Consider the following 13,203-nt stretch of genomic DNA (forward strand, 5'->3'; position numbering starts at 1 on the left):
GAATTAAAATCGATCCAATATGCCGTTATATATTACCAGACAACTTTGCTCTTCTGTCATTTGACCACAATAAATTGTTACTACAAAGTGGATTTCACACATAATTTTGCAAGACGGGATCGTGTAGTAGCCTATTGACACACCAGGTTATATGGTCAAAGAGAGTGGCATGATGCCGTTTGGTGTTCATGAATACTGTTCATTTAGCATTTTGAAATTAAACACACATTCCTGGTTTGTTTGTTTGCTTTAATACAAGGGGTTTTCTTCTTTTAAAGACATTATTTGACTTGAGAAAAGCAAATACCTTTTTCTATCGGTTTGCAATTAAAGATGCTGACAGTCCTTGAAATAATTCATAAAGGAATAAATTAATGGTAGTTACATCCAAGGCTAGGATCCTAGCATGAAAAGAAACTGCATGTAAAGAAGCATGCATATTGGACCATAAAAACATCCAGTGACCCCGGCAGTTAGCCTTTCGACAAGCGGCAAAAGCGTATTTTGTTTGGGGTTTCCCCTCAGTACATGTTATCATCCGGAGACGGTATCGTACCTGTCCTACTCTTCCTCTTACCGTAGCCACAGCGAAGCGAAAGGCGCTGCCCTTCTCCAGGGGCGGCAATGCCCCCAAGGCTGCGGGATGCCCACTGCCTTGGTGAGAGGCGCCGGCCACGACTCGCCCCGGCCGCGGGGCACCGCAGCGCCTCGGCGGCTGTCGCATCCCTTTCCCGGCAAAGTTTTGCAGCGGGGCCGGCCTCCCGCGGGCGGTGCGAGCTTCCGCAGCGCCCGGACCTGCCTGCAGCAGGGCCGCGGGGCCCGCGCCGCCCCTCTCAGGCGCTGCCGGGCCGCCCGCGAACACCCCCCGTTCCCTCTCGGGCTGTCACCGCGGTCCCCGCGCCCGCGCACCCACCTGTCGTCGCTCTGCCAGCCCTGGTCGCCCAGCAGCAAGTCCCGAAAGCGGTACCGCGGGGGGAGCGGGGGCACCTCGCTGTCCAGGTCCACCATCCTGCCCGGAGGAGGGGCGCGCCCGCCGCCGCTCCCCTGCGGAGGGGTGGTGAGCCCCCACCCACGGAAACGGGCGGGGAGAAGAGCCCACCGCGGCAGGAGGGCCCGGGGGCGGCGCGGAGCCGGGTGTCCCCCGGGCGGGTGCGGGGGCTGCGCGCACGGAGGCGGCCGGCGCGCGGCGGGAGGGCTATGAGGGGAGCGGCGGGAGCAGCGCGGGGCGCGAGAGCCGGCTGACGGACCCCGGGTTGAAAGTCCCGCCTCGCGCCGCGGGGCGCCCCGCGCGGCCCGCCCGAGGGGGAGGCACGCGCCGGCGGGCGGCGGTAGGGCGGCCTCGGTGGCGCGCGCCCGGAGCCCACCCACCCAGCCCGAGGGAGCGCGAGAGCGCGCGCACCGCCCGCCGGCTGCCGCGGCTGACAACAAAGAGCTGTCCAGCGCCATGCAAATGTTGTTTGGAGGTGCCGCTGGCAGGCGAGCCAATGGGGTGGGCGCTCATTAGCATACTCCAGTGATGTCGCGGGAGCTTCTGCCCACCGCAAGCCCTCTCGTTCGCCTCCCGGGCAGGAGCCTCGCGGGCCCTGCGAGAACGGGGCCGGACCGGGACGGGCGGGCAGCGCTGTTCCGCTCCGCGCCGCCGCCGAGACACCCCGGCTCCGGCCACGCTTCGGCCGGGACGCGCTGGCCGGAGTGCCGCGGTGCTCCCCAGCCCCGCCGGCGTGGCGGCTGAGGGAGGCGGGAGAGGGGCGCGCCTGTTCCCCCGGGGTGACGGCTCGACGGGCCTTGCCGGGTCTCGGCGGGTCTCGAGTGGCTCGGTGGGTGCCCATTTTTGGCCATGCAGAATGGCTCTTGGCTGGAGGAGCCGCCTCACACCCCTAGCACCAGCTCGGTCCCAGCCCCTCCTTTGGGAGCATTCATGGGGCTCCCTCACAAGCCTACCTCCTACGGCCGGCAACCTCCTCTTGTACCTCCTGGGGCTTCCTCAGAAGTACTTTTCTGTAAGCCCCAAAATTTGAAAAATGAGGTGTTTTATCTTGGCGAGCTGTAGGTAACCTCTGCGTGGACCCCACGTTACTGATGGTTGGTCACCTGAGCACACCTGGGCCTTTCATAGCTTTGTGTCTTGCTCATCTTTAGTCAGTCAGGTGTATCTGCTTAGTGACAGCTGTATAATCCTGCTTTGTGCCAACTCTTCTGAAATCCCAGGTGCAAACGTGGTAAGCCATCGGTCAGTTTCCCCTTTTAACTAATTGGGGGTTTATTTTACATATCAGGAGTGGTGGCACAGGCCCTGTGAAAATACAGGGAGGTGGAATTGTTCCAGTGATTGAAATTTGTAGGCAATGCCTGGAAGTGGAAGACACTCTAGAAAGTATTTGAATTTCTTATGTGACTGATGAAGCATGTATTACCGATATGATGATTAGTTTGAATTCACCGTCACCGAATTGAAATAGTGAATAATAGTTTTTAGATTTGCTCTTAAAGGTCCACTGTAATCTAGACTAGCTGTCATACTTAGCATCTAATGCCCCGGTTCTGGTAAACATAAATATTATTACATTTTTCGCAGCCTGTCATGATTTGCCTTCCTGGATTAGGTCTCCGTAGCATTCCTTTCCTAAAATGAAGTCATGCACAGTTTCAACGCTGGTACAGTCTTTAGATTTAGATACAGATTTTTCTGGATCAGGGGCTAAGTGATAAAGAAGAAGTTATTTCCTAAATGTGGTTTAAATACCACATATTTAATTAGGTGCATGCATTCATACTGTGTATTGAAGAGAGAACCTTCTATTTTCCATTCAGTTGGATTTCTGTGTAGAAGGTAAGCTAGTTAAAAGCTGATATGACACATACAGTATCAGCTTAAGTATGTCAGCCTGAAGTGTACCACATAATAATGTGCCCTGGTGGGAATCCAGCTCTGAGCTTCATGCTGTGATGGAAAGATTTCTACGGGTAACCAACAGGTAGTCCAATTCAGGACTCGGATTATCTCTGCTGTTGTTACAGACAATGCATCTTTCTCTGCTGCTTTAGTACAGAGTTCTTAAGCGTAGCTTCTCTGATTGCTCTTTCTTTGCTGAATGCAGCGTTGTATTCCAGGTCCTGTAAAATGCTAGGATCAGCGTTTACAATGTGCTTCTCAGAAAGTCTGGTTAGATGAAGCAACACAGATGCACATATGTGGCAAGAGTTCAAAGGTAACTCACTCTTTGCTTTGGCTGATATGAGAAATAAATAAAATAGTGAATTACCCTGCTGCCATATTCTTGCCAGTTTTACCATGCTGTCTTCTGAGGTCAGAGCTCTCTAAAAGTCTAATATTAAAAAAAAAGAAAAGTCCAAGATCTTTCTTCTTTAGAATATTTGTCATGTGCAGCCAATTCTTTCATCCTCAGCTGCTTCAGTAACAGGCTGTCTCTTCTAAGAAAACATTGTTTCCTCTCTCTGCCTGAGTATCTTTCCGTCTTGCCAAAGCTTGAGGTGGAGCCTGTATATTAACATGGTTTGTTAGGAAAGTAAAGTAGTTTATTTAGGCTAACTGTAGTCCTTTTCTGACATCTATGAATCATAGATTGGTTGGGAAATTAATGGTGTTTCTACTGTATCTTCTAGCAGCCTCATTAATTTTTCCACCTTAATTGATTAATTTAACATTTGTTTTCATACTTGAGGAGCTAAGTAACGGTAGAAGCTTTTGCACTTTTTCTACCACGGAAATGCATTTCAGAACGGTAATGGCTGACTGGTAAACTAGCAACCTGGTAAATAGTTGAGCACAGCTAATAGAAAGCAAACTCATAACTGATACTATAGTCATGCAATTTACACAGAAGCTTAATTTTGTGCTCCTAAGTAATATAAACTCTTTGCAATATAAAATTAGCTGTGTTTTCACATGTCTGACAGTATGAGACCTGGTCACTCTGAAAAGCTCTTAAGTATATAAAATTGGACAGAGATGGGATTTTAGTTGGCTAAATCTAATATGTTGATTAGCAACTCAAAACACCTGGGAAATGTATGTCTTCAAGCTGGGGAGACACTGAATCATCTGCTTGGAGACAGATGCTGTTCTATGTGAACTATTGTACTGGGTCGCTAGGCTCAAGCTAGGCATTCCTTCTGCTGTGTTTGTGTGTGAAAGAAAAGCTGTGAGCCACACTCAGTTCTTTCAAGGAACAAATGTAGGTTTGTACTCTTGGGATGATTCTGGCCCTGAGAAGTGTCAGAAGCATCTGTGGCCCTGACTTGGGGACTGAAAATAGACTTTAATGAATCTCTTTTTTTCTTTTTTTTTTTAGGCTGGGTAGATATGGGTGGGTAACTCTTTCCAAGTACTTAACTCTGAAGTTCGGGGTGGGGGGGATGTGTTAAGAACTGTGTTACTGAGTTTATTGCTAGTGATTGGATATAAATCTTGGATCATACTGAGGTACAGAAAGAACAAAAAAAAAGTATTTAGGTTTCCTTTTTAGATTACTTATATTTGTGATGGCGTATAGATAAAACAGGCTGGCACAATGCAGATGGCTTCTGGACTTTTTGAACAGTTGCATTGTATATGGAGGTATACATAGGTTATTAATACTGTTCTTAATTCAAGATGTTCTGCCCCTCTATCTAAATCTGAATTATGCATTCTGCTGTAATAAAGTAAATCAGATTATCGGGTTAGGTTTTTTTTATATTTTCCTCAAAAAGCTAGTAAGGTTTTCTTTATTATTAATCAGTTTAATTATTGACACTCACTGAGACATTCTTTACTGTTGGGATTGGTGCCTAAAATTATTCAGGTAAATCAAAGCCAAACCTGACTGCAAGGATTTAGAGAAGAATCTCACCCGTGATAAACTGGTGAATTTCACCTTCTTGAAGTGTTGATGGTCCTCTGCACTGTGGTGCTGAAATAGATGCAGTTCTTACACCTGTTCCGTCCATTGCTTTTCAGTTGTATACCACGATTCAGAGAGTTGTGTTCCCCAGCTGATAAGCTTATGATTCTAACTATTGTTTTTATTCTCCTAAATAAGTTTATGAGATTGTGGTTGGGGTAAGAAAGAACACTGGTAAAGATAAACTTTTAAGACAAAAGGTGAAGAAGGATGAGACGTTTGTGAAGCAAATGCACACAAAATTCTTTTAAACAGTTCTGTAATGTGAGTAACTTCTACTTACTGTCCTTTCGAGGAAGATAGTCTAATATTGTCTGAATGGGATTCAGTTAACTCGCTAAGCAGTCGTACCCAAGACACTTACTGTAAGGAGGCTGCAGTGAAAAATGGTAAGTGGAAATGCCTTCTTTGGAAGGTTTACATGCTTTCTGCTATTTGTCTGTTGATGCTAGTAAAGGGTTAGGCAGGCTGAAAAACTGATTGACTGAAAAATAAATGAATAAAACTTGAGCTCATTTTAAGGCTTTTTCCCAGGTGCTCACTTTTTTGATTCCCCCCCCCCCAAATTAAGAAGTATCTGGATGTTTATCTCACTAATGAGAACTTTTGGAATTCTCACTTTTCTGCAAGTTGATCAATTCTCACTTGGATGTGTCTGTGTGGTTTTGGGTTTAAGACTAGAAATGGGGACTAGAGTACTGACAGCACTGGAAAGCGCACGAGACAGTTCTGCAGCTTTGCCAGCTGACTAGAATATTTAGGGAGTCAGCATTCACAGTTCACAAAATTATTTGGCGTTTAGATTAGTAAACTGTACTTAAACAATATTTGATTCACTTTAGCTGCAATTTCACTTCCAAAATAGTTTGCAAAGGTGGAGTCTTCTGTAGAAAAAAGTATAACGACATTATCTGTTAAAATGTGCCTAGATGAAATTCTGAAATGAAGAGTCCTTGCTGATAAAGGACTGTCTATCTCAGAAAACAGAGTTTCAGCATTGGAAAAGGTATATTCCTCAGTCAGAAAACAACAGGTTGGGGTTTTTTTTTTTTCAAGAAACCTGTTAGTATCTTTTTTTTTTTTTTTTCCCCCATGGCTTTCAGACCATCAACTCCAAAAGCAATCTCAAATCCAAAGTGCAGGATATAGATGCCTTATAGGACTAAAGTTAGGCATGCTGGACTGAAGAGTCACAGCATCCTGCAATCTGAATGGATCTGAGAGGCTAAATCAAACCAATAGCAAAAAATGGTGAGAGGTGTATATTGAGGACTCTCCCTCTTTGCCTACCATGATACAGAACTGTTATGTAGTAATGTGGAGTATATGATTAAAAAATACATCAGTGTGAAATGGTTACCATCTAGAGGATGCCTCAGTGGATTTAAGCTTGTTGACTGCTATTTTGACTTTTTAAAATATATGTCTAAAAAGCATATATATCACCACTGTATACTAATAATACTTAGTAACAGACATAGCTCAGGCCAGGATGCCTAAGTGGGTTCCTATTGAGTTGCAAGAGGACAAAACAACCTTTAAGTCCCATAGCCTTCCATTTTACCTTTACCCAATACTTGTGCTTCTTGAGGTTGATGGAGAGCAAAGGCATGTTGCTGAGCAGTGCAACAGTTACAGGGCCCACAATACTTTGAGATTGTAATTTTAGATCCTTACATCCACGATATCTAGTTCTTGCACTTATATTTCATGTAATCTAACATATATTTCTTCTTAGACCCATCATTTTGTGTGTCAGTTACTGCTTGGGTAAGGGCAGCCTTTTTTACCTTCCCCATTTTTGTGACCGTAACACCATATCTGTGAGATCAAAGATCAGCTCCTTATTTCCATTTCAATTCCGAGAACTGCCTGGACTTTGCCTTATTCTTTTGTGTCACTTCCTATTCAGATGATTACTTCTGTCTTGCATCGTTCCCTAGTGTTCTCTGTTCCCACACATTTTGATTCGAAAGCATCATCATTTCCTTACTTCTACCTTACTGCAAAGGAATGGCCACTGCAATGTTACTCTCCTCTTTCACATCCTTTTCTCAAAAAGAGCTTGCTAGTGAGTTAGGTCAACATGAGCATATCGGTTTTGTCCTTTTTTTTTTGTTTGTTAGTTTAAACGTACGTTTGTTATGGCTTACTAGATTCTTGGCTGTTAGGGATGAGGCCTGGTTTTGTTTCATTCTGAATCTTACAGTACAGTCTGGGGGGTGGGGTCTGAGTGCTACCATAGCATAAATAATAATTATGTTGTCCAGTAAGTTTCTGCAGTGTTTCTGCAGAAAGAAATGCTTAGGTCACCTCTTTGCTAGGTAGCTGGGTTGTGTGCTGGACTAGTAACAGGAATAGCTGATGATAATGTTAATTGTCCTTTAAGAAAGCACAGCCATTGGGGGAATACTACTAATACATAATGAAACTTTAAAAAAAAATGGTAGTCATAATTTTCTACAAGCAGCAGCACAAGCTCCAGACTGCTCCATGTGTTTTCTTCCAGAAGAAGTATTTATTTCTAAACAAATCTTGCTATTCTTACATATCTTTAAATCTTTAAAGATCCTATTTACTTTTTATTGTGTATTTTGCATTTTGATTTTTGCATTTTTGATATCTCTTCATTTTACTGTCTGATACACTTTATAGAGTAAAATGCTGCAATGTTTGAAATTATTTAAACTTCAGGGAAAAAAATGTTCTTGAAGTTCTCCTATCTTGCCACTTGGTGCCTATTTTTTAAATGGCTGTGCAGTAGCAGACTGTTCGGCTGACATGAGAGGTTTGCTAGTGATTCAGAAACAGTAACAGACTGAAATAGCCCAAAGTGAGAACAGAGTTTTAAGGTCACTGTGAAGCTGCAAAGCTAGGGCAGAAGGAGAAATGTGAGCAATTTCCAATCTGAAAGGATTAAAAAACAAAAATGAGGTGGTTTTGGGTTTTTTTTCATGTGTCTAATTAAATCTTGATAGGTAGAGGGCATGTTTTCCATAGCCCAGTGAGCATGACTCTTTACTGCAAGCATGATCCTTATAAGGCTGTTTCAGACACAGGGCACTCAATATGACCTGATCTTTGTAGTCTTATATGCTAAACCATCATAGCACAGATCCCAAAAAGAAACGGCATCCACTTCAGGGCTACCCATGGTCCTGGTGCACCACAGTCCTCTGACATCCGTGGTGACCTGGAAAGCAACTGTAGGAACAAGAGGAATAGCAGCACTGCAGCAGGGGAGAGAGAGCTGGTGGGAAACGGTGATATCTCTGAATTGCCTTCTTGGCTGAAGGTAGGAGGACTTTATTTAAAACTAGAGATACTGACAGCTGCTTTTATATAGGAGAGGTTTTGTTTGTTTTGGTTTTGGTTTGGTTTTTTTTGGCAAAGAACACCTTTTCAAGTAATTTTCACTTGGCTTTTGTGTACAGAGCACCGAGGCAGGAGAATGAGATGGTATTTAAACAGGAGTAATCAGAAGTGTGGTACAAAATACTTTTAGAATCGGACATGGTATGTCTTCTGTCATTGCTGCAAAACCCTGCCTGAACACATGCTGTTATCTAATTTGCATTAGAAGAAGCTGAAGGAATTTTCAAAGACTTCCTAATATTGTTTTTCTGTTTGCAAGGGTGCTCACATGGCCCATCCTTGGTAAAAATGGCCTGAACAACAACAGCTGTTAAGATAGGAATGTGAGTTCAAGCATCCGGAACTGAGAGTGCATATGCTACAGCTGATCATATTAAAGGGGATGACGACCATCAATCAGATTAAACAGTAACCAGGGAGTTACAGAGTGAGCTTTGAAAGAAGGGTGGTGCCAATTTGGACAGAAATGTAAGGGACAAATGACACTTTGTAACAGTAGGCAGAACAATGGGAAAAGAGCAAGCAGTCAAAACCAGAGGAGCTGAGTTTGACACTGCTGTGTGTTCACCCACTAGCATCAAAACCTCCATCTGGGCCAGACAGAGCATCCTCCCAATCTGACTCTGCCAGCAGCCTGCATCCAGCTCAGACAGTGATGGTACAGGGTGCAACAGGTAGGGACTCACAACTGGGTATGTGTATGTGACCTTGTGGGGTGCTTTCACCCTAGCGTGTGCATTAGCAGGTTGTAAGGTGCAGCACAGGTACACAGTAAGCACCCACATCTCCTACAAAAGGTATGTGTGAGAGGGGGACTGTGTGTATAACCATAGGTGGGTGCACAACTTTGTGTGCATGGTAAGACCTTCAAGGGATTAGTGAAGAAAGGTAATTTAGAAATTTTTTAGGTGTTTATTAGCATTTTGGCTATTGACAGTGTCTTACCTGTTATATTGCCGATACTGAACCTGAATGTATATTTCACTGATTGATAGTTAATTATGTGCTCTCTACAGCTACCTGAAAGTTCTAGTTCCTGGCTGGTTCTAGTCAGTATAACTTCTTTTGGATACCAAAAGAAATAAGATTATCTGAGTATGGAAGGGATTAATATGAAAAAAAAATAGGTATGATGTAATTGCCAGATGTGTATTTATTTACTCATTTAGCAAAGTTTGGAGAGGACAAAAAAAAAGGAAACACTTGTGTGTTGCAAGAGGATTAGGGGAAGTGCCTGCTGAAATCAGAGTATAAATACTTTGCAAGGTCAGTCCCTGGAGCAGTTAGTGAGTAAAATAGGAGTGGAAATAACACAAAGTAATCAAAAAAAGTAGGCTACAATACTAAATGTGTTTGCTGAGTTTCTGAATCTCTAGGATGTCATTCCTGGGCTATACATCTCTCCTCTTATGTTGGATGTATTGTACTGCAGAACAAGGTAAGCTTTAATGTGAAAAGAAAAAAACAAACACCTTTCTTAAAGTGTGTGTGAAGATGGTAACTAAAACAATATGTAAATAAAATGTTTGTATTGTAGCCTATTTTAATGAACTTCTGACAACAATAATTGAGATTTCTTCTGGCAGTATTTAGCACCTTTAGTATATAGTATCCTGTCATAGGTATTATTTTACCTATTTATTTGGATAACTACTGCTGTTATTAATCGGTTGCACAACTTTTTTAATGGTTAGTATCCCTATAAACTAGAGCCAGACAACTCATTTGTTATTAATTATGTTTGTTGATTATCCTAACATCTAAAACCTGTAAAGAGCTGATAGATTAAAATAGAAAATATTCAATAAATGTGCATTTTTTTCTCTCTGGAATAATCTGTGAGATAATCTGAGAAAGAAAAATGATTACTAAATTGACTGAAAAGTTTACAAAATATCTGTTGACTGACAGACTCTTTGTAATCCATGAAGTGAGATAAATATATACAGGTATGCTTTCATACATGTTTAAAGAGGTAGCTAGTATTCTGGATATATTTTCAGAAGCCTCTGATATTTTCTACTTCTCTGTTCAATCTCTTTTTCTTGATATTGTGTTCATATTGTTTAATGTATGTTTAGTAATTTAGTTCTTTTGCTTTCTGTCTGGGTTTCTTTATATAGACTGTTGCATAAAGGGTGCTATGTGTTTTTGAGCTAGTGTGTCTTCGCTCAGTTCAGGTTTTTAATTTTAGGTGAAGATCGTGAAGACCTTACTAATCAAAACAAACTGATAGAATTTACTTTGAAAAATCAGGACATTAATGAAGGGTATTATCTTTGTTATATATACTTATAATAAATACTGCTCCAAAGCAACTAATAAAGTCTAATTTGTTTGCAAAGAAGTCCAAAAAGGTCCTGGTATTTGAAAAGAAAGTTTGCCTGAATTTGCCCTTCCTTTTCACTATGCTTTCTTTAGATCAGAGAGATTGCAAAGGAATGTGAATGTAGCAATATTTTATTTGTCTGGGACAACTATTACCATGGGTCATGCAGGGTTCTTCGTTCAAGCTTCATATTGAAAGTCTATGTGAGTTTTTCAAGAGATGGATTTTTGTACAAGGGCTGAAAAATACTTCTACCTGAATTCGTAGTTTGTGCTTGACTTTATGGAAGTTGCTACCAGCATAATGATGGCAAGAAAGCAGCTTGAGCTATTTCTGACTGAGGTCAAGTCACATATAAATACTAAATGATTAATTGTAGCTCGCCTGGTCTCTCACTAAAGGATTTGAAGGTACACATTTAGCATACTTTCTAATATAAAAATAAAACCTTCCCAATTTTGGTGAGTACACATGGTGAGTGCATGATGTAATTAATATAGTTTTGAACTACATCCCATCAGCAGATTTCTTCTCAAGCTACTAAGAAACTGCATCAAAAAAAAAAAAAGAATTAGCTGTAATCAGAAATACATATACATAGTGTAACACATAGTTTGACATCAGGGCAGGAGTGGTAAAGAGCAATCAGAGAAAGCTGAAATAAAACGCAGAAAGAAGCATGTCTTAGTAATGATGAAGAGACTATCAGGAGGTTCTTTTGAGCTTTTTTTTTTTTTTTTCATGTAAACAGGGAGGAGTTAAGAGGCCCCATTCTGCACAACAGGCAATAAAAATATAATACAACTCAGAAGTAAGAGAGGAATAGAGCAGAGAAGCTCTCCCTGTATTAAATAGCCTATTTTTTAAATCATAGAATCTGGATGTGCTCTCAGCTTGCAAACTGAAAGCACTAATTTTAACAAACTCTAATGAAAAATATGTAGAATTAGAAAAATTCCTTTTCTCATCATTACAAAGAATTTTTTTTTGGTAAACTAACCATTTTTTAACACATTTGAAAGACAGAACTAGCTAGGGGAGTCTTGGTCATTTTGCTCATTTCCTACATTTTGCAAAAAGTTGTTAAGAAGTGAATGTGTCTTGCTAATAAGTCCCCTGCTACCTTTCTTGATAACAGGGTAGTACCCTCTAGTGACAGAAGCAATAATTTTTACTCAGATGTAATCATTCATAGGAGGGAACATACTTATTAAAGTAGTTAAAAAACGTGAACGTGTGGGTATACTTTTCCTTTAGCACCTCAGCAGTATCGCCAAAGCTTGTCTACTTCTTCTCGCTTCTTAAGACAGCCAAAATAAAGTTATTAGATCTCACAATTAACATTCTTTTCTTTGTATTTTCAAAATGCCATAGCTACAGAACACTTAAAATTATACAGTTTTTTTTTCTTGTAACAAATCTTTTTTTCTGATTTTTAAACAATTTTCTAAAATTATGCCTCTAGTTTGGTAGGTACTTCACTGGCTTAAATAAAAACAGTGAGTGTTCAACGATATGTCCTTGTACAACTAAAGTAAAATTCACTTTCCACACTTCGATGTGGAAGAATGAGTATTTAATCTGCTCACTTTGTATTGAAAATCACAGCTACTTAATCTGTGGTTGTGATCTCCACAGTTTAGTTCAGCCAGCCATAACTCCACATTGCTCTCATGAGGAAAGATCCTACATGTTGTTCCTGTAGTCCCAGGCAGCGCCTGGACAATCTGTAGGAAATCTCCAGTGAGAGTATTGCTGCTTTCTCAAACCTGTGGCCTTACAACTAAACTGGTGAGAGGACTTTTGTGTCAGGTTTTTACTGAGTAATGAATCTACTCACCAAGAAAGTTTCTTCCCTGGTGGACATTTCTTCTCGTGTTTATTTTCTATACAGAGGTTTTGTTTTTTTTCCAAGGCTTCATTTCTCGGAGTTTGTTTTATTTATTCGTGATGAATTCTCACCTTTCATGTTCAGATGTAAAACAGACTTCATTGCATCTAATTGGCTAGACTGTCCAGACTCTGTTACTCTGGGTAAAATAAACACATTTTACTCACCCAAGCACAGAGAATTAGTAACTGATATTACGCCAATTATTATAAGCAACAACAAAGAAATTGTTTCTTAACAAAGATCATTTAGTCTTTCATTAACATCTTCCCAGCATTTGTTTCTTTGCCCTTTTCTGATTTTTATCATTCTCAAACTGTTGAGGAACTTCTTAATAAAATTAATTCAGGTTCATTTCTTGTAATTCATATGGGCTTGTCTGTACATTTCATGGACACTGAAGAAGGTCCAGGAAGGAGGTTTTGGGGAAAGACTGTATAATATTGAGCTAATGAGAAATATCAGACAACACCATCCACCCCCCAGATTGAGTCAAAATGCTTCGAAGCTGACAAAGGTCAAAGTGAATACCTAGAATTAATTACATCATGTAATAAGTGACTTGTCATAAGTAGTAATCTCATGGACAGGAGGAAATAAGTTTTGGAATATCAGGTGATCTCAGCCCGGAGAGAAAGTTTAGGCAATGTAAAGGTAAGGGGAGATTTGACACAACTTGATCAAATGACACATGAACTTAATGC

At 41.4% G+C, this 13,203-nt stretch overlaps 2 protein-coding genes across 3 annotated transcripts in view; one reads left to right on the forward strand and one right to left on the reverse strand.

Annotated features, from left to right (window-relative positions):
• KCNT2 (potassium sodium-activated channel subfamily T member 2) overlaps positions 1–1,008 on the reverse strand; it is a 141,929-nt gene extending 140,921 nt beyond the window's left edge. For both annotated transcript variants that reach the window (XM_068406327.1, XM_068406326.1), the window contains exon 1: positions 914–1,008. In XM_068406327.1, coding sequence (XP_068262428.1) covers positions 914–1,008 — 95 coding nt within the window. The remainder of the gene's footprint in view (positions 1–913) is intronic.
• Positions 1,009–9,653: 8,645 nt separating this feature from the next.
• Positions 9,654–13,203, forward strand: part of LOC137666333 (complement factor H-like) — a 35,643-nt gene continuing 32,093 nt past the window's right edge. Inside the window, exon 1 of the mRNA XM_068406250.1 lies at positions 9,654–9,717. Within this exon, the coding sequence (XP_068262351.1) occupies positions 9,657–9,717 (61 nt within the window). The 5' untranslated portion in view covers positions 9,654–9,656. The remainder of the gene's footprint in view (positions 9,718–13,203) is intronic.

This window comes from Nyctibius grandis, chromosome 8 (genome assembly GCF_013368605.1).
Source record: "Nyctibius grandis isolate bNycGra1 chromosome 8, bNycGra1.pri, whole genome shotgun sequence".
NCBI classification, from domain to species: domain Eukaryota; kingdom Metazoa; phylum Chordata; class Aves; order Nyctibiiformes; family Nyctibiidae; genus Nyctibius; species Nyctibius grandis.